The sequence below is a fragment of the Zootoca vivipara genome, chromosome Z (assembly GCF_963506605.1).
Source record: "Zootoca vivipara chromosome Z, rZooViv1.1, whole genome shotgun sequence".
Lineage (NCBI taxonomy): Eukaryota > Metazoa > Chordata > Lepidosauria > Squamata > Lacertidae > Zootoca > Zootoca vivipara.
The window spans coordinates 3,709,890-3,735,660 of NC_083294.1; the positions used below are offsets into that span (position 1 = coordinate 3,709,890).

At 45.3% G+C, this 25,771-nt stretch overlaps 1 protein-coding gene across 1 annotated transcript in view; it reads left to right on the plus strand.

The window, feature by feature from the left end:
* The window catches only part of ADGRD2 (adhesion G protein-coupled receptor D2), a 92,787-nt gene extending 70,278 nt beyond the window's left edge, over positions 1-22,509 (plus strand). Inside the window, exons 23-27 of the mRNA XM_060270315.1 lie at positions 1,136-1,177; positions 1,433-1,486; positions 16,080-16,221; positions 16,329-16,387; positions 22,430-22,509. Coding sequence (XP_060126298.1) covers positions 1,136-1,177; positions 1,433-1,486; positions 16,080-16,221; positions 16,329-16,387; positions 22,430-22,501 — 369 coding nt within the window. The 3' untranslated portion in view covers positions 22,502-22,509. The remainder of the gene's footprint in view (positions 1-1,135; positions 1,178-1,432; positions 1,487-16,079; positions 16,222-16,328; positions 16,388-22,429) is intronic.
* Positions 22,510-25,771: the final 3,262 nt, after the last annotated feature.

A 25,771-nucleotide genomic window follows, 5' to 3' on the forward strand; every position in this document is an offset into this window, starting at 1 on the left:
GAACCAATTACAGTCATACTTCGGGTTAAGCACGCTTCAGGTCGCGTACGTTCAATTTAATTGACCCGCCTAACGACAAATAATTACACTGACAATAAATCAAGGCTTGCCATATCTTGCTTTGCATGTGACGCATATATCTCATATATTGGTTTCACCTTTTAAGTTGCATTACTGAAATCAATGCATTTTTGACAATATTCTAATTTTCCAAGTTTCACCTGTATGTCTGTTTGGGGGGCTAACAAAGGAAGGATGCTGTTGAATCTAGGAGTGTTGGTGACAGGCGCAAATACAGGATGGGGGACACCTGGCTTGAGAGCAGTACATGTGAAAAGGATCGAGTCAACTGTGTGATGCAGCAGCTAAAAAGCCAATGCAATTCTGGGCTGCATCAATAGGAGTATAGCATCTAGATCAAGGGAAGTAATAGTACCACTGTATTCTGCTCTGGTCAGACCTCACCTGGAGTACTGTGTCCAGTTCCGGGCACCGCAGTTCAAGAAGCATATTGACAAGCTGGAACGTGTCCAGAAGAGGGCAACCAAAATGGAAACGATGCCTTATGAGGAACGGCTTAGGGAGCTGGGTATGTTTAGCCTGGAGAAGAGAAGGTGAAGGGGTGATATGATAACCATGTTCAAATATATCAAAGGATGTCATATAGAGGAGGGAGAAAGGTTGTTTTCTGCTGCTCCAGAGAAGCGGACATGGAGCAATGGATTCAATTGACAAGAAAGAAGATTCCACCTCAACATTAGGAAGAACTTCCTTGCAGTAAGAGCTATTCGGCAGTGGGATTTGCTGCCAAGGATTGTGGTGGAGTATCTTTGGAGGTCTTTAAGCAGAGGCTTGACAGGCATATGTCAGGAATGCTTTGATGGTGTTTCCTGCTTGGCAGGGGGTTGGACTGGATGGCCCTTGTGGTCTCTTCCAACTCTATGACTCTATGTTTCTACTATCTGACCCGACCACGCGTTGCTGTCAACCATATGTCAAGAATGCTTTGATGGTGTTTCCTGCTTGGCAAGGGGGGTTGGACTGGATGGCCCTTGTGGTCTCTTCCAACTCTAGGATTCTATGATTCTATGATTCCAGGTCACTGGCATGGTTTCTTCCCTCTGTCTTCCTACAGGGTCTCTACATCTTCCTGGTTTATGCAATCTACAACAGCGAGGTAAGGGCAGTGCGGGGACGGTCACACCATGCAAGGAGGGATTCTGGTGCTTTCTTTGCAATAACTCTTAATGCTTTGAAAATGACTGGACTGGATGGCCCTTGTGGTCTCTTCCAACTCTATGATTCTATGAAGCTCATACCAAACTTATGTTGGTCTCCAAGGTGCTACTGGAAGGGATTTTTTTCTATGATTCTATGATTCTATACCAACACGGCTACCTACCTGTAACTAATCCTTGTGCTTGTTTTGCAGGTGCGGAATGCCATCCAGCGGATGAAGGAGAAGAAAAAGGCTCTCTCTTTCACAGTACGTCTGGTGGTCTGGTGCTGAGCTCTCCCCCTGCCTGACCCCTCTCCCCTCCAACTCCCACTAAAAAAACACTGCCTAAGGACGTGGGTGGCGCTGCGGGTTCAACCCCAGAGCCTAGGGCTTGCCGCCACGGGGTGAACTCCCGTTGCTCGGTCCCAGCTCCTGCCAACCTAGCAGTTCGAAAGCACGTCAAAAGTGCAAGTAGATCAAAAGGGGAGGTAAACGGCGTTTCCGTGTGCTGCTCTGGTTCGCCGGAAGCGGCTTCGTCGTACCGGCCACATGACCCAGAAGCTGTACGCCGGCTCTCTCGGCCAATAACGCGAGATGAGCGCCGCAACCCCAGAGTCGGTCACGACTGGACCTAATGGTCAGGGGACCCTTGACTCTTTACTTTTAAACAAGCTATAGCTGAGGGTCCCACTCTCTTGAGGGTCCCCCCAAAATTCAAAGGAACGTACATTGCCAAAAGATATCATACACTATGAAACAAAATAAATGGCAATTCCAAAATTAAAATTAAGAATCACTTCCTTTTCTCATGTTCTGATTTCAACAGGGGGCACTCACAGGGATATGCTGGAGGGGTGGGCGGAGAAGGGGGCTCAATAGCTCATGGGTCGGGACAGGGTGGGGGCACTCACAGGGATGAGCCGGGGGTGGGTGGGGGGAGGAGGGGCAGGATAACTCATGTGTACGGACAGAGTGGGGGGAATCACAGGAAGGAACCACAGCAATGTGTGGCCGGGTCAGCTAGTATAAGATAAGAAATGAATGAAACCTTCATACAGCAACAGTGTTTTGTGTTGTGTAGGCTCCTATGATGTAAGTCAGGCACCCCCAAACTGCGGCCCTCCAGATGTTTTGGCCTGCAACGCCCATGATCCCTAGCTAACAGGATCAGTGGTCGTGGAAGATGGGAATTGTAGTCCAAAATATATGGAGGGCTGAAGTTTGGGGGTGCCTGCTAGCCTGCTCCCTAAAATATCACTAGTTTGCTCCTTTCTATATATAGGGCGTCTGCATTCTGCACATGCAAATGGCACGAGATACCTATTCAGACGCAGCTGGCGCTGTGGGTTAAACCACAGAGCCTAGGGCTTGCCGATTGGAAGGTCAGCGGTTCGAATCCCCGCCACGGGGTGAGCTCCCGTTGCTCGGTCCCAGCTCCTGCCCACCTAGCAGTTCGAAAGCACGTCAAAAGTGCAAGTAGATCAATAGGGGAGGTAAACAACTCTATGATTCTATGAGTCAAGCAGTGTTAGAGACCTTCCGGGGGTTCCAGAACAGGGATTCAAGTTCTGCCCTCTGGAACAAAATCGAGAACAAATCTGCTCTTTCTTATTCAGGGCACCCTCTTCCCATATCTCAAACAAACGGCGGCCCTCCAGGTGTTTTGAGACTACAACTCCCATCATCCATAGCTAACAGGACCAGCCTTGGTTCGGTTCAGTTTAGCTTTTATATGTTTGTCTCTTTAAGTTCTGTTTTGCTATGTGGGTTATATGGGGAAAAATATGTTGTTGTTGTTGTTGTTTAGTCGTTTAGTCGTGTCCGACTCTTCGTGACCCCATGGACCAGAGCATGTCAGGCACTCCTGTCTTGCACTGCCTCCCGCAGTTTGGTCAAACTCATGTTCGTAGCTTCGAGAACACTGTCCAACCATCTCGTCCTCTGTCGTCCCCTTCTCCTAGTGCCCTCCATCTTTCCCAACATCATTGTAAAGTTTTAGAATATTACAATACATCTGAAGGCAGCCCTGTTTAGGGAAGCTTTTAATCTTTAAGAAATTAGTGTATTTTAATATTTCTGTTGGAAGTTGCCCAGAGTGGCTAGGGAAACCCAGCCAGATGGGCGGGGTATAAATAATAAATTGTTGTTGTTGTTGTTGTTTGATAGACAATATTTAAAGTGAGCACAAAATAAGACCCTAAAGGAAAATTTTTTTTATTATTTTTTGAAGGAAATTTCTTTCTCTATTTTGGGGAAGAAAGGAAAAAACAACAACACATTTGTTAAATTACCTTTCGGTTGCTGCATTTCTGTCGGTTGCTGAAAGGTGGAAAACATTTGTCCAAAATACAGGTGAAACTCGGAAAATTAGAATATCATCGAAAGCTGCCTTTATTTCAGTAATGCAACTTAAAAGGTGAAATAAGGAGCGGTGCCTATTGATCTACAGGTGAAACTTGGAAAATTAGAATATCATCGAAAAGTGCATTTATTTCAGTAATGCAACTTAAAAGGTGAAACCAATATATGAGATAGATGCGTGACATGCAAAGCAAGATATGGCGAGCCTTTATTGGTTGTCACTGTAATTATTGGTCGTTAGGCGGGTCAGTTATAAATGGAATGTAATTACAGTGGTACCTCGACTTACGAATGACTCAACTTACGAATGTTTCTACTTATGAACGGAGCTCCGTCCACCATCTTGGATGCGGTTTAGATAGGATTTTTACAACTTACAAATTTTTAGATAGGATTTTTTCGACTTATGAATTTTTTTAATTCATAAAGAAATTTAAGCTTTAATTATGAGGTTGTATTCATTCTGCTGATTTGTTAAGTTTCTACCATCCTTTCCATACAGTGGTACCTCGACTTATGAATTTAATCCATTCCAAACAGACCTTCGTAAGTTGAAAAATTCGCAAGTCGGAGCCAATGGGTTTTTTTTTTTTAATAATTATTTTTATTAAGGGTTTTCTTGGGTTACAAAGGTACTGCAGTGTGCCATGCATCATTTTTACACATCAATTTTACTTGTTGAGACATTATGAGGGAGGGGGAAAAGAGGTGGGTGGGGAGTTGGGTGTGGTGGATTGTCAATGTTTCTGTTTTTCTTGATATGTGTAGGGGTTCGGCGTCAGCGTAGTTTGTGCAGGTTCTCTGTTGTTTATTCGTGCTTCTCTGTTGGTGAGAGAGGTCAGGATTCATCTTAGGATGTGATTGCTCATTTGTGGTTGGCTGTGATGATCTTTAGTTTCTTGTGTGAGTGGGGAGGGAAGATGTTTTGATTAGGTTAGCCATATTGATTTGTATGCCGACAGTAAGTTTTTGTCATTGTCTTCTTGGGCTGTATAAGTGATGAAGGGAAACCATACTGGGGTGAAGGTGTCTTCTTCTGTTTGTCCCCGTGTCAGTTTCAGCTTACTGGTTAGTTTTTCTAGTGGGGCCGTTTCCCATACAACTTGGTACCATTGTTCCATGCTTACCCCTGACAGGTCCCTCCAGTGCCTGGCTATGATGTTTCTTGTTGCTGACAATAGGTGGATTATAAGTTATTTGTGATCTGAGTGAGCATTGTTATCTTGAAAGATATTTAGTAAAACCAATTCTGGGGTAATATCTAGCACTTGCTTAGTTATCTTACAGATTTCTTGCATGGATGTCATCCAGAATGATTGGATTTTAGGGCACTCCCACCACATTTGGAGATATGTGCCTATGGAGGTGCATCCTCTCCAACATTTCGATGAGGTTCCTGAACGTATTAGTGCTAGTTTCCTTGGAGTCAGGTACCACCTGTAAGTTAATTTCAATGAGAGTTCTTTTCTTTTCATTGATACAGATTTGAAGGGGTTTTTTGACCACATTCTAGTCCATTGGGTAGGGTTGATTTCATATCCTATGTCATCCTCCCATTGTCTTTTTAGGTTGTCCAAGGGGTCTATGGGATTTTGGAGTAGTATTTTGTATATTGCAGATACTGTCCCTTTTCCATGTCCTTTTAACATTTGGAGGAGGCTTTTGAAAGTTGTCAGGGGTCTAGTTGCTGCCGATTTTACTGTTGGGTTATTTAGAAAGGCATGTAATTGATGTTGTGCTAACCAGGGCATTGGGATGTCTTCTAGTTTGTCCTGTATTTCTTGTGTTGACAAAGATTTGTTGTCTTTATAGAAGTCCATTAAGCAATGTAGACCTTTGGTTCGCCAGGTTTTCATCTGGAGGTTTTGTGCTGCATGATGGAACAATGGATGGTAAGCCAGGGGAATTAATGGGGATGGGGTTGGAGATAGTTTACTAGTTTCTGCTTTCCATGCTTTGAACATGGTTTGTGTGTATCTGTTGAGTGTTGTGGGAATCTTCCTTAGTTTGTTTGGGAGGAATGGGTATGCCGTGGTGCAGATATTTTCAATTGAGTTCCTCTCCAGGTGTATCCATTGTTTTGTCTCGTCTTCAAGTATATATGGGATTATATGGCGTATTTGGTTGGTGTTGTAGTAGTATGTTTCTATGTTGGGGATTCCCCATCCTCCTGCTGAGGTGGGGAGGTGAAGGTATTTGATGCTAATCCTTGGTTTTTTATGTGAGAAAATAAAAGAGTGTAATTTTCCCTGCCATTTATGAAGTTGGGTTGGGGGGATCCAAATTGGGAGGGTTTGGAATAGGTAGGTTAGTTTTGGGAGGGTGACCATTTTGACCATAGCTATCTTGTCTGAAAGAGTGAAACTCATACTGTCCCATCTCTTTAGGTCTTTGTTTATTTGTCACCACAAGGGTTTATTTGTCGCCACAGGGACCCAGGTGGCGCTGTGGTTAAACCACTGAGCCTAGGGCTTGCTGATCAGAAGGTTGGTGGTTCGAATCCCTGTGACGGGGTGAGCTTCCTTGGTCCCAGCTCCTGCCAACTTAGCAGTTCGAAAGCACGTCAAAAATGCAAGTAGATAAATAGGAACCACTACAGCGGGAAGGTAAACAGCGTTTCCATGTGCTGCTCTGGTTCGCCAGAAGCGGCTTTGTCATGCTGGCCACATGACCTGGAAGCTATACGCCGGCTCCCTTGGCCAATAATGCAAGATGAGCGTGCAACCCCAGAGTCGGACACGACTGGACCTAATGGTCAGGGGTCCCTTTACCTTGACCTTTTATCTTGTCTGAAAGAGTGAAACTCATACTGTCCCATCTCTTTAGGTCTTTGTTTCTTTGTCGCCACAGGGGTTTGTAATTGTGGAGGTATAATTTATTGATGTTCTTGGTTATTTGTACTCCTAGGTATCTGAATTTGGTGTGACAAAGTTTTATTTTGGTGATATTAGTAAGTTCTTTTTGGATCTGGGGAGGGGTGTTGAAGCACATGGCTTCTGATTTACCAAAGTTTACTTGTAAGCCCGACACCGTTGCAAATGTGTTTAGTTCTCTGATTAGGAAGGTTGCTGTATTTAAGGGGTCTGATGTTGTGACCATTAGGTCATCTGCAAGGAGCCCTAATTTATAATTTCTGCCTTTTATTTCCACTCCCTTGATGTCTGTGGCTGCTCGGATTCGGATTGCTAGGGGCTCCAAAGCCAGGATAAATAGGAATGGAGACAGCGGGCACCCTTGTTTTGTGCCTCTTTGGATTGCTATGGTGTTTGAGTCCATATTATTAATTCTGCATTTTGCTGAGGCTTGGGAATATATTTGTTTGAGAATTTGAAGGAAGTTTGGGCCAAATTTCATGTTAGTTAGTACTGCTAATAAGTATTTCCACTCTAAGCAATCAAAAGCTTTGAGGATATCTAGGGACATAATTGTCATTGGAAGTTTGGTTGCCTTGCTGTGTTCGATTAAATTTAGTAGTTTCCTGATGGGGTCTGTAATATTGCGACCAGGGATGAAACCGGTTTGGTCTGGGACTATTAAATTGCCTAGGAAGATTTTTAAGCGATTGGCCGAGATTGATGTGAATATCTTGTAATCCTGATTTATTAATGAGATTGGGCGGTAAGATTCTACTTTGAGGTTGTCCTTCAATGGCTTTGGGATATAAACTATTTTGGAGTGATTCCATGTTTTGGGAATAAGCCCCCCTTTCATCATATCATTAAATAGGCGTATAATGTAGGGCATCAGGGGTTGTTTAATTTTTTTATAGAATTCTGCTGTGAAGCCGTCTGGGCCCGGGGCTTTGTGTGATTTCAAGTTTTTAAGGACCGTGTTTATTTTTAAGGACCTCGGGGATGACAGGGCTGTCCATGAATTCCTGTTCTTCATCGGTTAAGGTGGGCATGGTCAGTCCTGTTAGGAATTTTCTAATTCCCTCCTCAGTTGGGTTGTGGGAGGTGTACAGGTTGGAGTAGAATTCTTTCGGGGAAAATGTTATGTTGCCGTCTTTTTTGGTGATGCAGTGTATTCTTGTTTTAAGTGCTTGTTTCCTGCATCTATTTGCTAATACAGTGGCGCCTCGCTTAACGAATGCCCTGCTTAATGAAATTTCCGCTTAACGAAAGGTTTTTTCTAGCGGAGGTTGCCTCGCTAGACGAATTCGTTTTATGAAAAATTCATCTAGCGAATCGCGGTTTCCCATAGGAATGCATTGAAATTCAATTAATGCGTTCCTATGGGCAAAAAAAAAATTCAAAAAAAATTCCTATGGGATTCGCTAGACGAATTTTTCATTATAAGAAAAGACCCGTGGAACGAATTAAATTCATCTAGCGAGGCACCACTGTAGTCTGTAGTTTTCCCCTCCATATTCATAGAAGCGCTGTTTAGAATATAAAATACTGTATTGATCATTGTTTTGTTGATTTCTAAGGAGTCTAAATCTCTTCTCTTTTGTTCTAGAAGTTTAAGTAGTGTTTTGGATCCCGTTTATTTGTAACGTGATGAGAGGGCAATGATATCTTGTTCTATTTTGTTAATTTTTGAAGAGGTTTGTTTTTTAAGGAGTGCTTTCTCTTTTATGCAAGCTCCTCTGGTCACCGCTTTCATTGCGTCCCATAAGAGGGGGGTATTTATATTGTCTACATCATTCTCTTTAAAATAGTTTTGGAGAGTTTTTGTGATACTTGCTCTAATTTGTGTGTTTGTGGTTAGGATGGGACTGAAAGACCATGATGGAGTGGTTTGTGTTTCTTCACCTATTTTAACAGTGACTTCTATTGGGGCATGATCTGTGATTTTGATGCTGCCTATGTTTGTTGATTCTACTAAGGGGATCAGACCCTGCGTGAGCAGGATGCTGTCCACTCTAGACGTTGTACCATGGCGTCCGGACTGGAATGTGTGGGTTGTGTTCGCCCCAAATGTCATAGAGACCCCTGTTTTTTAACATTTTTAGTAACTTGTAAGAGCCCTTTTATATGCCTGTTGTCTTTGTCCATAGAGTTTTCTTGGCAGGGATACTGGAGTGGCTTGCCAATTCCTTCTCCAGGTGGATCACGTTTGGTCAAAACATAACTTCTCTAAGTTATTTAAGCCCCTTTGCCACGACAAGGCAGTGATCCATGAAGGGCAGTGCCAAAGAATGCTCCAACTACCGCACAATTGTGCTCATTTCACACGCTAGCAAGGTTATGCTTAAAATTCTACAAGGCAGGCTTAGGCAGTATGTGGACCGAGAACTCCCAGAAGTGCAAGCTGGATTTCGAAGGGGCAGAGGAACCAGAGACCAAATAGCAAACATGCGCTGGATTATGGAGAAAGCTAGAGAGTTCCAGAAAAACGTCTACTTCTGCTTCATTGACTATGCAAAAGCCTTTGACTGTGTCGACCACAGCAAACTATGGCAAGTTCTTAAAGAAATGGGAGTGCCTGATCACCTCATCTGTCTCCTGAGAAATCTCTATGTGGGACAAGAAGCTACAGTTAGAACTGGATATGGAACAACTGATTGGTTCAAAATTGGGAAAGGAGTACGACAAGGCTGTATATTGTCTCCCTGCTTATTTAACTTATATGCAGAATTCATCATGCAAAAGGCTGGACTAGATGAATCCCAAGGCGGAATTAAGATTGCCGGAAGAAATATCAACAACCTCAGATATGCAGATGACACAACCTTGATGGCAGAAAGGGAGGAGGAATTAAAGAACCTTTTAATGAGGGTGAAAGAGGAGAGCGCAAAATATGGTCTGAAGCTCAACATCAAAAAAACCAAGATCATGGCCACTGGTCCCATCACCTCCTGGTAAATAGAAGGGGAAGAAATGGAGGCAGTGAGAGATTTTACTTTCTTGGGCTCCTTGATCACTGCAGATGGTGACAGCAGTCACGAAATTAAAAGACGCCTGCTTCTTGGGAGAAAAGCAATGACAAACCTAGAGAGCATCTTAAAAAGCAGAGACATCACCTTGCCTAAAAGGTCCGTATAGTTAAAGCTATGGTTTTCCCAGTAGTGATGTATGGAAGTGAGAGCTGGACCATAAAGAAGGCTGATCGCCGAAGAATTGATGCTTTTGAATTATGGTGCTGGAGGAGACTCTTGAGAGTCCCATGGACTGCAAGAAGATCAAACCTCTCCATTCTGAAGGAAATCAGCCCTGAGTGCTCACTGAAAGGACAGATCGTGAAGCTGAGGCTCCAATACTTTGGCCACCTCATGAGAAGAGAAGAATCCTTGGAAAAGACCTTGATGTTGGGAAAGATGGAGGGCACTAGGAGAAGGGGACGACAGAGGACGAGATGGTTGGACAGTGTTCTCGAAGCTACGAACATGAGTTTGACCAAACTGCGGGAGGCAGTGGAAGACAGGAGTGCCTGGCGTGCTATGGTCCATGGGGTCACGAAGAGTCGGACACGACTAAACGACTAAACAACAACAACAAGAGCCCTTAGTTGTTGGGCGGGGTTTTTTTTAGGAGGGTTGCCTGTGAGTTTACATGATTTGTTTTTTTCAGAGTTATGCCTTTTATATTTAAATTAAGGTCGCCTCCTAGGATTGCTTCCCCCTCAGAGAAAGAAAGGAACTTGTTTAGTGTTTTTTGAAAGAATTCAAGTTGTCTGAGTTAGGGCCATATAATGAGCTGATTGTCAGTTTGATTTTGCCATCTAGTATTCCTTTAATGAAAATTAATCTACCTTTTTTGTCCTTTAGGACTGTTGTGGCGTTGAAATTTAGGTCCCTACTAAGTATTACAGCTACTCCACAGGCCTTTCCTGAGCCTTGTGCTACCCATTGTTGACTAAATCGAGGGTCATTCAGGAGTTTGTTCCCTTTGGGTGGGTTGTGTATTTCTTGTAGGAAGGTGATGTGTGGTTTCATGGTGTTTATGTATGATGAAGAAGAAGAAGAGTTTGGATTTGATATCCCGCTTTATCACTACCCGAAGGAGTCTCAAAGCGGCTAACAATCTCCTTTCCCCTCCTCCCCCACAACAGACACCCTGTGAGGTGGGTGGGGCTGAGAGACTTCAGAGAAGTGTGACTAGCCCAAAGTCACCCAGCAGCTGCATGTGGAGGAGTGGAGACACAAACCCAGTTCCCCAGATTACGAGTCTACACTGGCTCTCAGTGAGGTGATATGTTTTCTCTTGATGGGGTTTCCCAGCCACCTCTCATTTAATGTGATTGCTTTCAAGCTAGCCATCTTGTTTATTTATTCTGTAGGATGGTTCCTTGCCAACCCGTCTGGTTTGTCCTATGTCCCTCACTTTGTGTTGTGTACTGAACCATTGGGGTTGCGCTGATTTATGGTGTGGTGGGTGGGGGTCCAGTGGGATTAGGATTAGAATCGGGTTAAAGGGTAGGGGGTAAGTTATAGAGGGTCTCCTATATGTAGTTATATAGGTGTTCGTTTGGGGTATTTTGGACCTTTTGGTGATTAGCCGGTTGGTCCTGGGTCTCGGCTGATGTGAAGGGCTGTGCTCAGAGACAGGCCTTCCCCCTCGTCATTTGCGATAGGGGGTGATCAGCAAGACGGTGTAGAATAGTTTTGTGATGTTAATGTCAGGTATAAGGTTCGTGAGCAACGTTGCCAATGTTAATAGCAACATCACTGATGTGTAAGAGTTTGTGTATGTGTTGGCACGCTCTGATGCCACCATGTTGTTGAATATGTATCATGTTTTAGCCTGATAGTGAGTTGTGTTATGGATGCTGGGGGAGTTGTTTTTCTCTTGTTTGGTATGGAAGGGATACTGGAGATACGAGTTGTGGTTGATGGGGAATGTGATTGAGGTTGTTTGGACTGGTGTCGGTTGGGGTTGGGGGTAGGATCTATGGAGGTGAGGTGTTGGGGGGATATTGATGCTGTTAGCTATGTTTAAGGCCTATGGGGAGGGGGGAGGGGAATCACCAGTCCTGCAGTTCGAGATGTTTTCCGGTTGCTTCATTCAGCTGCGATTGTTGTTGTTGTAGGGTTGTTCCTCAGTGATGTGGTTCGGTTGATCATGGTCTGGCGTCTGTGGAGTATGTTCAGTAGAATGATTTTGTGCGCGATGGTAGATGGTTGTACCGGCGAGTCTTGACGTGTTGCTTCTGTTGTCTCTTTCCCCTCTTTATTTCCATCCATTCATTTACTGTTGTTCCATTTTCTTGATCTCGGCTGTCGCTTGGTAGGTCTTTCTGTTGCCGATCCAGTGGAAGGTCGAGCCCAAGGTTTCTCAGTAGTTGTTGGGCTTCCGTTTCATTGGTAGCCATGTACTGTGTTGTATCGGTTGCCACAATGAGATGGAAGGGAAAGCCCCAGCGGTACCGAATCCCTTTTTGCTGAAGAAGCTGAGTGTATGGGCATAGGTTTTTTCTCCGATTTAGGGTGTCCTGGGATAAGTCGTGCAGGGCCAATATGGAGTTGCCTTTGTATTGGAGGTTGGTTGAGTTTCTGAGGCTGTTCCATATCTCTTCCTTTTTTTGTAGCGTGAAAAGCACACTATGATGTCTCTTGGGTGAGCATCAGGTTTTGGCATAACTTTTAGAGCTCTGTGTGCCCTCTCCAGATCGGATACCTCGAGTGTCAGATTTGGGATTGTATCTTTCAACCAGCTTACAATTAGGTCTGCTGGGCTTTTCTCCTCTGCTTTTTCTGGAAAGTTGCGGAAGCGGATGTTGCAGCGTCTGTTTCGGTCTTTGATGTCTGCTTGTTTAATTCTCAGTTCTTTGTTTTCTCTTTCCAGTTTGTACAATTTCTTATTCATATGTGTGGTTTCATCCCGATATTGCTCTATTGTTCTTTCTTGCAGTTGATTCTTCTTTTCTAGAGCTTCCACTCTGGAGGTAAGATTGCTGATTAGTAGTTGTATGGGGGTCGTTGCATTTTCCACTGCAGCTTCCAGTTTACTTGTCATCCTCTCTTCCATTTCTCTTAGGTGTTGTAATATTTCGTCATTTTGAGGAGGTGGTGCGGCCTCAATGTTATTTACCATCTTTTTAGTTGGTGACACCTTCATCTCCTTAGCGTTTTTGGTTTGAGGTTTGTTTGGCATTCTCTCGGAGTGGGACGTGTTGGGGTTAGGGGTTATGGCGGTGATGATTTCTGGGTGTTGGGTTATTGGACTAGTCAGCCGTTGTTGACTGGTGGTTTCTGCAGAGCGTTCGGATTAAGCAATCATTTGTGTCATCCCTTGGCAATGTTATAAGAACTTCTCTGAGGTTGTTGTATTCGCCTCAGCAGTGCTGTCAAAGTGGTGGTCAGGTACTCGAGGAGGTGGATAAACCAATGGACAGACAGACAAACAGGTGAAAGTAGACAAAGGGGAGGTTCGATTTAGAGACGGACAAACATGCACTCCAGCAAACAAAGAGGGTGCAAAACAAAAGAAGAGGTGGGGGAATGAGAAGTGGGGTAGGAGGGGAAGATAAGGGAAAAATTAATTGAGTATTTTGGAAGGGATTTAAAGAGAAGGGTTACGTATTGGAATGAAGGAGGCAAGACAAAGACAAAACAAAGACAACCGTTTTCAAGGGGGGGGGTAATAGGGAGGAGGGGTCTCGTCTTTGCTTTGTGCTGCGTACCCTCAAAAGTCCAAAATTCTCCTCAGTGGGCCTCCCTTTGAGCTCCAGTTTACCTTCGGCTCACCTGTCAACGGAGGAGCAGGTTCAGGCTGGGCCTAGGCTTGGCCTCACAGCCTCAGTCTGCAATCAAAGCCTTTTCTGACAGGCCTTCCTTTAGACGTTGATCTGCCTCAGTCTCATTAATGGACAGAGGGGGCAGGTTCGTGGCTCTACCGGCCCTGGGGTCCTGGACAGCCGGGTGATCCCGGCGCAACGTTGCAGCGGCAGAGGCGGCAAGGGCTGCAAGGGCTCGGATCAGATCCCTTCTCCTCGCTCCTTTTCCGTTGGCGGTGGTGGCGGCAGCGGTGACAATGGCGGCGGCGGCGGCCACGAGGTCCGGGCTTACCTCCTCAGGACTCCGAGTCCTGGAGGCCAGGCGCTCCCGATTGCGGTTCGCCGCGATCGGCGGGAGGGGAAGCAGGGACAGAGGGCCCCGACGGCTCGCCAATCGATCTGGCGGGCTCTCCCGGCGCTCGTGCAGTGGCGGCAGCAGCAGCTATTCCCGCCGGGCACCCGGCTCCTACTCGCGACGATCGATGGGAGGGGGGCCCGACGACTCCCTGGTCAATCTGCCGGGCTCTCCCGGCACTTGTGTGTTGGTGGCGGCGGCAATTCCCGCCGGGTGTCGATGGTCGGACACCTGGCTTCTGCGATCAGCGGGAGGGGGGAGCAGGGGCAGGGGCCCCCAACAGCTCCCCAGTCGATCCACTGGGCTCTCCCGGCTCCTGTGCAGCGGCGGCAGTGGTTTTAACGGCTCCAGAGCCATTCAAGCAGCTTGGGCACGTCAGTGGCTCCTAGTAGGAGCTCCACGGCCGCATGCCGCTCGCCATTTTGCCGTGCCGGAAGTCCCAATGGGGATTTAAAAAAAAAAAAATCGTAAGTCTAAAAAGTCCTATCTACAAATCCGTAAGTCAAAAAAATCCTATCTAAACCGCATCCAAAATGGCGGACGGAACTCTGTTCGTAACTCGAAACATTCGTAAGTCGAGTCATTCGTAAGTCGAGGGACCACTGTATATTTCACAAATTTTCCCTATTCTCTCTCATACGTTTCGTTGTCTTCCTGTCTAATTTTTGATGTCAATCTAGCTGTCCCCATGTATTCCACCATCTTCTTACGCCACTCCTCTATTGTTGGAAAAATAAGCATGTTTTTACTGTCCTGCCTGTCCCCGCCCCAAGCCATGACGTATCCCAATCCCTTGCGCCTGTTCTGAACCCAGTCTGCAAAGGCGAGCTAAGCTGCTTTGGAGAGGGAAGGTTTTATAGCTGCAGTACCAGTGTAGTCACCACTAGAGGGCGATGTTTTGAAACCTTTTTGGTTGTTTTTCGTCCGTTTTCCCCGAAAACTTTGATTTAACCTGCGTCAGGTATGACGTATGTAAAATGTATGTATATGCAAACACTCCGACATCCGCACGGAATGTTGTGCCAAAATTTCAATGTATTGGCTACATTTGCTCCCAGTACGTTTCCGAGCACAATTCAAAGTGTTGGTGCTGACCTTGAAAGCCCTAAACGGCCTCGGTCCTGTATACCTGAAGGAGCGTCTCCACCCCTATTGTTCAGTCCAGACACCAGGGTCCCTCTCCGATGGGACTTCTGGCGGTTCCCTCGTTGCGAGAAGCCAAGTTGCAGGGAACCAGGCAGAAGGCCTTCTCGGTGGTGGCGCCCACCCTGTGGAACGCCCTCCCATCAGATGTCAAAGAGGAAAACAGTTACCAGATATTTAGAAGACATCTGAAGGCAGCCCTGTTTAGGGAGGTTTTAAATGTTTAATAGATTATTTTATGTCTCCACCCCCATCGTTCAGCCCGGACACTGAGATCCAGAGGGCCTTCTGGCAGTTCCCTCATTGCGAGAAGCAAAGCTACAGGGAACCAGGCAGAGGGCCTTCTCGGTGGTGGCGCCCGCCCTATGGAACACCCTCCCATCAGAGGTCAAAGAGATAAAGAACTACAGGCATAGCTGCCAAGTTATCCCTTTTTTTAAGGGAAATTCCCTTATGCTGAATAGGCTTCCTTGTGAGAAAAGGGAAAACTTGGCAGCTATGACTACAGGTGAAACTCGGAAAATTAGAATATGGTCAAAAAGTGCATTTATTCCAGTAATGCAACTTACTATTTTTGATTTTTCTTTTGATTTTTACAAAAGCTTTCTTTTGGAAATTCCATAGTAACAAAACAATAGTTCCAATCATACAAAAATAAACATTGCTATGACATTTCATTAATTACACTAGCTGGCCCTGCCACGCGTTGCTTTGGCTCATCATTAATTCCATTCCATTTATGATTGACTCGCCTAACGACCAATAATTACAATGACAACAAATAAAAGCTTGACATATCTTGCTTTGCATGTCACGCCTCTATCACATAGATTGGTTTCACCTTTTAAGTTGCATTCCTGAAATAAAGGCACTTTTCGGTGATATTCTAATTTTCCTGAGTTTCACCTGTACCTGACATTTAGAAGACATCTGAAGACAGCCCTGTTCAGGGAAGTTTTTTAATGTCTGACATTTTAATGTATTTTAATTTTCTGTTGGAAGCAACGCTATAGGGCCTTCTCGGTAGTGGCACCCGCCATGTGGAACGCCCTCCCATCAGATGTCAAAGGGATAAATAACAACCTGACATTTAGGAGACATCTGAAGGCAGCCCTGTTCTGGGAACTTTTTAATGTGTGACATTTTAATGTATTTTAATCTTTGTTGGAAGCCTCCCAGAAAGGCTGGGGAAACCCAGCCAGATGGGGGGGGGTACAAATAATTTATTATTATTATTACTACTACTATTACTAGCTGGCCCTGCCACGCGTTGCCGTGGCTCAGTCTGTTGCTATTATTTAAATTATTATTATTATTATTATTATTATTATTACCTTTCAGAACTGTTCGCACCCCATCAACTATCTCTCAAGTCCAAGGAACACATCCTGGGAGGTGGGAAAGTTCAGCCCCTCCACCCCAGAGAACACAGCCTCCCCCTCCTTGGAGAAGGATTCTGCAACGAAGAACAGCAGCGGCAAGGGTACGAAGGTGGCACTTGTTCTACCTGCAATAAAATGAGCATGTTTTACTATTTTTGCTTTGTTCTGTTTCCGTATCCTGACTGATCCTTCTTTCTCCCTCATGCAGGGAACTTCAGCGCCAAAATCCCAGCGGGCCTTGCATCAATTATGTCTCCAGAGAGGCCGGTATGTGGCTCATCCCCACCTACCCAGATGATTTAATTTATGTATTCATTTACTTATTGATTGCATTTATACGCTGCATTTACAAGTGAAACTCGGGAAATTATAATATCGACGAAAAGTGCATTTATTTCAGGAACGCAATTTAAATGGTGAAAACAACAAATGAGATAGATGCATGACTTGGGAAGCAAGATAGATGCATGACTTAGGAAGCAATAAATTTTTATTCAATTATACAACAATACATCTATACAACATAAATCCAATACATTGTGACTTCCCTCCTCCCACCAAACGGTCAATTATTTTAATCCTCTCTCGTATCATCTAAATTAATTACCATCTCAGCGATATAGGAGTTATGTCATGACCGCTAGCGATTTCATTCCTTTGTAACTGTCCTTAGCATAATCAATGAATTTACTCTGGTCTATCCGAAATTTCTCATCATCCTGATCCCAGACTCTATGGGTTAATCTGGCCATTTCCATATAATCGAGTACCTTCGTTTGCCACTCTGATATTGATGGGATCTCCTGTGTTGAAAAGTGTGTTGGTTTCGGTTACGCAACTTCTTAATTTTTTTAAATTTTCCTTTCAATTTTGACAAATGCTTTCTTTTGGAAATTCCACAGTACGAAAACAACTCTGCCCTCCAGATGTTTTGTAACTACAACTCCCATCATCCCTAGCTAACAGGACCAGTGATCAGGGATGGGGGGAATTGTAGTCCCAAAACATCTGGAGGGCCACGTTTGGGGATGCCTGAGCTAGACTGAGTTAGACTACTTCACTCGGAAAATTAGAATATTGTCGAAAATTGCATTTGTTTCAGTAATGCAACTTATCATTTTTTATTTTTATTTTAATTTTTACAAATGTTTTCTTTTGGAAATTCCGCGGTAATCAAACAAATAGTTGCAATCATACCAAAATAAACAAAAATCAACATCGCTATGACATTTCATTAATTGCACTAGCTGGCCCTGCCATGCATTGCTGTGGCTCATCATTCATTCCATTCTATTTATAATTGACCCGCCTGACAACAAATAATACAAAAATAAACATTGCTGTGACATTTCATTCATGACATTTCCAATTATAATTGACCGGCCTAATGACCAATAATTACAATGACAACAAATCAAGGCTTGACATATCTTGCTTTGCATGTGGTTTCCCCAATCACTCTGGGCGGGTTCCAACAAAGATTAAAATACATTAAAATGTCACACATTAAAAACTTCCCGGATCAGGGCAGATGTCTCCAAAATTTCAAGTAGTTGTTTATCTCCTTGACCTCCGATGGAAGGGCGTTCCACAGGGCGGGCACCACCACCGAGAAGGCCCTCTGCCCAGTTCCCTGTAGCTTGGCTTCTCGCAGTGAAGGAACCGCCAGAAGTCCCACGGGAGAGGGACCCCGGTGTCCGGGCTGAATGATGGGGGTGGAGACGCTTCTTCAGATATACTGGACTGAGGCCATTTAATGGGAGGGCGTTCCACAGGGCGGGCGCCACCACCGAAAGGCCCTCTGCCTGGTTCCCTGTAGCTTGGCTTCTTGCAGCGAAGGAACCACCAGAAGTCCCACGGGAAGTGTCCGGGCTGAATGATGGGGGTGGAGACGCTCCTTCAGGTATACTGGATCGAGGCCATATAGGGCTTTCAAGGTCAACCCCAACACTTTGAACTGGTCTCGGAAACGTACTGGGAGCTAATGGAGGTCTTTCAGGACCGGTGCTATGTGGTCTCGGCGGCCGCTCCCAGTCCCCAGTCTAGTGCCGCATTCTGGATTAATTGTAGTTTCCGGGTCACCTGCTCCCATGGACACAGAATGGACCTGTGCCTCCATGGACAGCTGTGAGTCCAGAATGACTCCCAGGCTGTGCACCTGGTCTTTCAGGGGCACAGTTACCCCATTCAGGACCAGGGAGTCCTCCACACCTCCTGCCCGCCTCCTGTCCCCCACAAACAGTCAGGATTCAAGCTCAATTGTTAGCCACCATCCATCCTCCAACCACCTCCAGGCCCTTACACAGGACTGTCCCCGCCTTCACTGGTTCTGATTTGAAAGAGAGGTAGAGCTGGGTATCATCCGCATACTGATGAACACCCAGCCCAAACCCCCTGATGATCTCTCCCAGCAGCTGCATGTAGATGCAGGATAGAACCATGAGGCACCCCACAACTGAGAGCCCAGGGGTCCGAACACTCATCCCCCCACCACTTTCTGAACAACTGAGAGCCCAGGGGTCCGAACACTCATCCCCCCACCACTTTCTGAACACGGCCCAGGAGGAAGGAGCGGGACCACTGGATGACAGTGCCCCCAGCTCCCAACCCCTCTAGACCAGGCATCCCCAAACTGCAGCCCTCCAAATGTTTTGGCCGACAACTCCCATGATCCCTAGCTTAGAGGACCACTGGTCAGGGATGATGGGAATTGTAGTCCAAAACATCTGGAGGGCCGAAATTTGGGGATGCCTGCTCTAGACGGTCCAGAAGGATGTTATGGTCGATGGTGTCAAAAGCCGCAGGACTAGGAAACATCTCTCACCTTTGTCCCTAGCCCGCCTCTTGACGGGTATTGGGTTCGAGGGACTTGCACCATTGGCTGAGCTCCTCGAATCTCAGTCTTTGGCTCAGGCTAGAGGGATTAATGTTTCCAGGAAAGTCAGCGCTTTGCGGCAGATTTCTGAAATGCCAAGGTCGGTCGGCGTTGATTCCCATCTGTCCTTAGGAGGCAAAGATAGGATCAGCAGCACTCAGGATTTAGAAATGCTTTGATTTCCGTCGTTGCTTTACACCATAGAAAAAGACGCAATTAGAAAATAGAAGACGGAGTATAAACAGAGAATAAAATACAAGCCATTACTGTCAGGGGTGGGAGAATAGATAGGAAATAGAATAGATAAGGACTCTGAAGGTGAGGGGAGTCTGAAGGGGAACTATGAGGCTCCATTTAACAGACTGAGCCACAGCAAAGCGTGGTCGGGCCAGGTAGTCAAATCATAGAATCATAGAGTTGGAAGAGACCACAAGGGCCATCCAGTCCAACCCCTTGCCAAGCAGGAAACACCATCAAAGCATTATTGACATATGCCTGTCAAGCCTCCGCTTAAAGATTTCCAAAGAAGGAGACTCCACCCCACTCCTTGGTAGCAAATTCCACTGCCAGACAGCTCTTACTGTCAGGAAGTTCCTCCTGATGTTGAATCTTCTTGTAGTTTGAATCCATTGCCCTCTTCTGGACCCGTTCCAGCTTGTCAGTATCCTTTTTGAACTGTGGTGCCCAGAACTGGACACAGTAGTGCAGGTGAGGTCTGACCAGAGCAGAATACAGTGGTACTATTACTTCCCTTGATCTAGATGCTATACTCCTCTTGATGCATCCCAGAATTGCATTGGCTTTTTGAGCTGCTGCATCACACTGTTTACTCAGGTCAAGTTTGTGGTCTACCAAGACTCCTCGATCCTTTTCACATGTACTGCTCACATGTACTGCTCTCAAGCTAGATGTCACCCATCCTTTCATTTTTTTTGCCCAAGTGTAGTACCTTACATTTCTCCCTGTTCAAATTCATCATGTTTGCTTTTGCCCAGTTGTCTAATCTGTTCAGGTAATTTGGAAGTGTGATCCTGTCCTCTGGGGTATTAGCCACCCCTCCCCATTTGGTGTCATCTGCAAACTTGCTCAGGATGCCCTCAACCCCGTCATCCAAGTCGTTTATAAAGATGTTGAATAAGACTGGACCCAAGACAGAACCCTGTGGCACCCCACTAGTCACTACTCTCCAGGATGAAGAGGAGCCATTGATGAGCACCCTTTGGGTTCGGTCAGCCAGCCGGTTCCAAATCCACTGAATGGTAGCATTGTCTAGCCCGCATTTTACCAGCTTCTTTACAAGAATACCATGGGGCACCTTGTCAAAGGCCTTGCTGAAATCAAGATAGGCTATATCCACAGCATTCCCTTCATCTACCAGGCTTGTAATTCTGTCAAAAAATGAGATCAGATTAGTCTGACATGACTTATTTTTCAGAAACCCATGCTGACTTTTAGTGATCACAGAGTTTCTTTCTAGGTGCTCACAGACCGTTTGCTGAATGATCTGCTCTAGAATCTTTCCTGGTATTGATGTCACGCTGACGGGGCGGTCATTGTTTGGGTCCTCTCTTTTCCACTACATATCTATATAGTAAATATATAGAAAAACATCAGAAAAACATATATAGAAAAACATCAGAAAAACAACAGCCATCTAGAACAGCACCCTGTTCTCACAGTGGCCAAGCAGGTACCTGAACAGTATACCAGCAAGCGGCTTCCGAGCACAAGGGCCGGATCTCTCCTTTCATGCAGCTCCCAGCAACTGGAATTCAGGAGCGCTGCTACCCCTGACTGTTGAGACAGAGCATACCACACTGAGAGCCAGTGTGGTGTAGTGGTTAAGAGTGGTAGACTCGTAATCTGGGGAACCGGGTTCGGGTCTCCACTCCTCCACATGCAGCTGCTGGGTGACCTTGGGCTAGTCACACTTCTCTGAAGTCTCTCAGCCCCACCCACCTCATAGGGTGTTTGTTGTGGGGGAGGAGGGGAAATGTCAGCCGCTTTGAGACTCCTTTGGGTAGTGATAAAGCGGGATATCAAATCCAAACTCTTCTTCTTCTTCTTCTTCTTCTTCTTCTTCTTCTTCTTCTTCTTCTTCTTCTTCTTCTTCTTCTTCTTCTTCTTCTTCTAAAGGGAAATTCCCTCATGCCAAATAAGATGCCTCGTGAGAAAGGGGAAAACTTGACAGCTATGCAGGGGCCATCAATAGCCCCCATCTCTTCCATGAATCCTTCTAACCCAGGCACCCCCAAACTTCGGCCCTCCAGATGTTTTGGACTACAATTCCCATCTTCCCCGACCACTGGCCCTGTTAGCTAGGGATCATGGGAGTTGTAGGCCAAAACATCAGATGGTGACAACAGTCACGAAATCAAAAGACGCCTGCTTCTTGGGAGAAAAGCAATGACAAACCTAGATAGCATCTTAAAAAGCAGAGACATTACCTTGCCGACAAAGGTCCGTATAGTTAAAGCTATGGTTTTCCCAGTAGTGATGTATGGAAGTGAGAGCTGGACCATCAAGAAGGCTGATCGCTGAAGAATGGATGCTTTTGAATTCTGGTGCTGGAGGAGACTCTTGAGGGACTGCGAGAAGATCAAACCTCTCCATTCTGAAGGAAATCAGCCCTGAGTGCTCACTGGAAGGACAGATCCTGAAGCTGAGGAAAATAAAAATAAAAAATAGCAAGTTGTATTACTGAAATAAATGCACTTTTCGCCGATATTCTGATTTCCCAAGTTTCACCTGTAGATCAGAGGGCTACCAGGTAGACCAGGTACCCCCCCCCAAACTCTGCCCTCCAGATGTTTTGAAACTACAACTCCCATCATTCCTAGCTAACAGGACCAGTGATCAGGGATGGGGGGAATTGTAGTCCCAAAACATCTGGAGGGCCATGTTTGGGGATGCCTGAGCTAGACTGAGTTAGACTACTTCACTCGGAAAATTAGAATATCGTCGAAAAGTGCATTTGTTTCAGTCATGCAACTTATCATTTTTTATTTTTATTTTTACAAATGTTTTCCTTTGGAAATTCCGCAGTAATCAAACAAATAGTTACAATCATACAAAAATCAACACCGCTATGACATTTCATTCATTGCACTAGCTGGCCCTGCCACGCGTTGCTGTGGCTCATAATTAATTCCATTTATAATTGACCTGCCTAACAGCAAATAATTATAATTACAATTACAACAATTAAAGGCTGGACATATCTTGCTTTGCATGTCAAACATCTATCTCATAGATTGCTTTCACCTTTCAAGTTGCATTACTGAAATAAAGGTACTTTATAACAATATTCTAATTTTCCGAGTTTCACCTGTAGGACACCAGAGGAAGCTTGGCTCCTGAGTCTTGCAACCATTTATCTACCCCTCTCTCTCTCTCTCTCTCTCTCTCTCTCTCTCTCTCTCTCTCTCTCTCAGGCTGTACAACTGACTGCGTTCAAATCTTCAGGTAATTTCCCCCCCATTTGCTCTTTTCCTGGCCTTACCTGAGCGTCCTGGGTCGCCAGATTTTCGCTTTCTTTGATGATGGGAGTGGGGAAGGCCGCCGTTCTTTTTTGGTTTGTGTTTTATTTTATTTTATCATTTTATTTTATCATTTTATTTTATTTTATCATTTTATTTTATTTTATTTTATCATTTTATTTTATTTTATTATTTTATTTTATTTTATCATTTTATTTTATTTTATTTTTAATATTAAAGACACTTTATTGACATTATAAATTGCAAATTGCAAATCAAACAAAACTAATCAAACAACTCAAAACACATTTTCTGACATTAACAGAAATCAAAAGGGAACAAAGGGAACAACGAGAATTTCCTCCAAATACAAAATACAGTGGTACCCCAACTTACTAATTTAATCCGTTCCGAACGGGCCTTCGTAAGTTGAAAAAATCGTAAGTCAAAGCCAATGGGGGGAAACTTTTTAAAAAAATCATAAGTCGAAAATATCCTATCTAAAAATTCGTAAGTCGAAAAAATCCTAGCTAAACAGCACCCAAAATGGCGGACGAAACTCTGTTCGTAACTCGAAACATTTGTAGGTCGAGTCATTCGTAAGTCGAGGTACCACTGTACGAACAGGGGGGAAAGGAAACACACATACAAAAATGACACCTCCACGCCACCCCCCACCTCATGTGACTTCTAGCCTTCCCTATATTCCGGTTTATATATCTTTGTTACAATGCATACAGATGAAACAGTCCAACCCCCTGCCAAGCAGGAAACACCATCAAAGCATTCCTGACATATGGCTGACAGCAACGCGTGGCCAGGTTCAGCTAGTAGAATCATAGAATCATAGACATAGCTGCCAAGTCTCCCGTTTTCGCCGGGAAACTCCCTTTTTTCCTACCGTTTCCCGGCGGTCTCCAATATCTGTTATTATCCCATTATTATCACTTAAATCTGCCCCTGCTGGCGGCCATTTTTCTGGTGCCGCTTTGCCCTTTTATGGGCACGAGAAAATAGTAGCAGCGGCCACTTCTACGCGTGTCCAGAAATGCGTAGACGCAACTTCCGGTGGCGCTTTGTCGTTCTATGAGCACCAGAAAATAACGCGTTTCCGGTCATGCGTAGAAGTGACTTCCGACGACGACGACGCCATTTTCTGGTGCCCATAGAAGGGCAAAGTGCCACCGGAAGTTGCGTCTATGCAACTTCCAGTGTTGCGCGGCTGCCGATTCCAGATCTTTCCGTCCAGGACTTGGCAAGTTTGATCATAGAGTTGGAAGAGATCACAAGGGCCATGCAGTCCAACCCCCTGCCAAGCAGGAAACACCATCAAAGCATTCTTGACATATGGCCGTCAAGCCTCTGCTTAAAGACCTCCAAAGAAGGAGACTCCACCACACTCTTTGGCAGCAAATTCCACTGCCGAACAGCTCTTACTGTCAAGAAGTTCTTCCTCATGTTGAGGTGGAATCTTATTTCTTGTAGCTTGAATCCGTTGCTCCGTGTCCACTTCTCTGGAGCAGCAGAAAACAACCTTTCACCTTCTTCTATATGACATCCTTTTATAGATTTGAACATGGCTATCATATCCCCCCTTCACCTTCTCTTCTCCAGGCTAAACATACCCAGCTCCCTAAGCCGTTCCTCATAAGGCATTGTTTCCTGGCCTTTGACCATTTTGGTTGCCCTCCTCTGGACACGTTCCAGCTTGTCAGTATCCTTCTTGAGCTGTGGTGCCCAGAACTGGACACAGTACTCCAGGTGAGATCTGACCAGAGCAGAAGACAGTGGTACTATTACTTCCCTTGATCTAGATGCTATACTCCTATTGATCCAGCCACCCCTCCCCATTTGGTGTCATCTGCAAACTTGCTCAGGATGCCCTCAAGCCCATCATCCAAGTCATTGATAAAGATGTTGAAGAAGACTGGGCCCAAGACAGAACCCTGTGGCACCCCACTAGTCAATACTCTCCAGGATGAAGAGGAGCCATTCATGAGCACCCTTTGGGTTCGGACAGCCAGCCAGTTACAAATCCACTGAATGGTAGCATTGTCTAGCCCGCATTTTACCTGCTTCTTTACTAGAATCATGGGGCACCTTGATTTATTGGCCGATAGATGGTCTTTGTGGCTTTAAAGAAACTCTGCGCATCATGAGTGTCAACTAAGTGCCTGATCTCTTGAGCTTTTTTTTGGTCCCCAATGTCCCCACTTATATGTCAAGAATACTTTGATGATTTTTCCTGCTTGGTAGGGTGTTGGACTGGATGGCCCTTGTGGTCTCTCCTGACTGTTTGATTCTATGATTCTATGAAAGGAGCCGGTTCTTTTAGCACCTCTTCTTGTTCTTGAAACTCGATCTCAGGACGCAAGGGGAAAAGGTGCGAAGAGGTAGGCACACTTGGCAAATCCACACCGTGATCAACTCCCGCCTGGAAAACAATGTCCCCACTGCGGAAGGACGTGGGGATCCAGAATTGGCCTCCACAGTCACTTACAGAGCCATTGTGAAAACCGTTTTTATGGCAGACAATCTTACTCGGCTACGAGTGATCGCCAAAGAAGAAGAAGAAGACTTATAGTTGGACATCTACCAGTTGGAGAACAGCCTTTATGGAAGACAATCTTACTTGGCTACGAGTGATCGCCAAAGAAGACGAAGAAGACTTATAGTTGGACGCCTACCAGTTGGAGAACAGCCTTGACCAAAGGTGTCCTGGGCTTTGAAGACACTCGAACTCAGGGCGCAAGGCTTGGCAAATCCACACCGTGATCAACTCCCGCCCAGAAACCAGTGTCCCAACTGTGGAAGGACATGTGGATCCAGAATTGGCCTCCACAGTCACTTACGGACCCATTGTCAAAACCATGTTGATGGAAGACAATCGTACTCGGCTACGAGTGATCGCCAAAGACGAAGAAGATATAAACTAAATGTTCTGTGAGCGTCGGCTCGTCAGAATGGCTTCTTCTTCTCGATGGCTCAGCTGGGCCCAGCTGGCTGGGGAGACGAGGTGTGCATGTTGCTATGCGCGGCTTAGCAACAAACAATATGTATTCAAAGCGGATAATGACATTATCCCAGGGAAACAATGGGCTGACACTCGAGGAGACGGGGGCGGAGGAGATTGCCTTCTTCAGCGAGATGAAAAAGACGCTTTTCTTATTGTCTGTGCAAATATGTCGCCGCGTCCCCCTACTTTCCAGGGGGCCTCCCATCCCCACATAATGGGGTGTGATGAATATTGACAGGAGATCATGTCTTCATAAAGCTTGCAGAAAACTCATTAGAAGG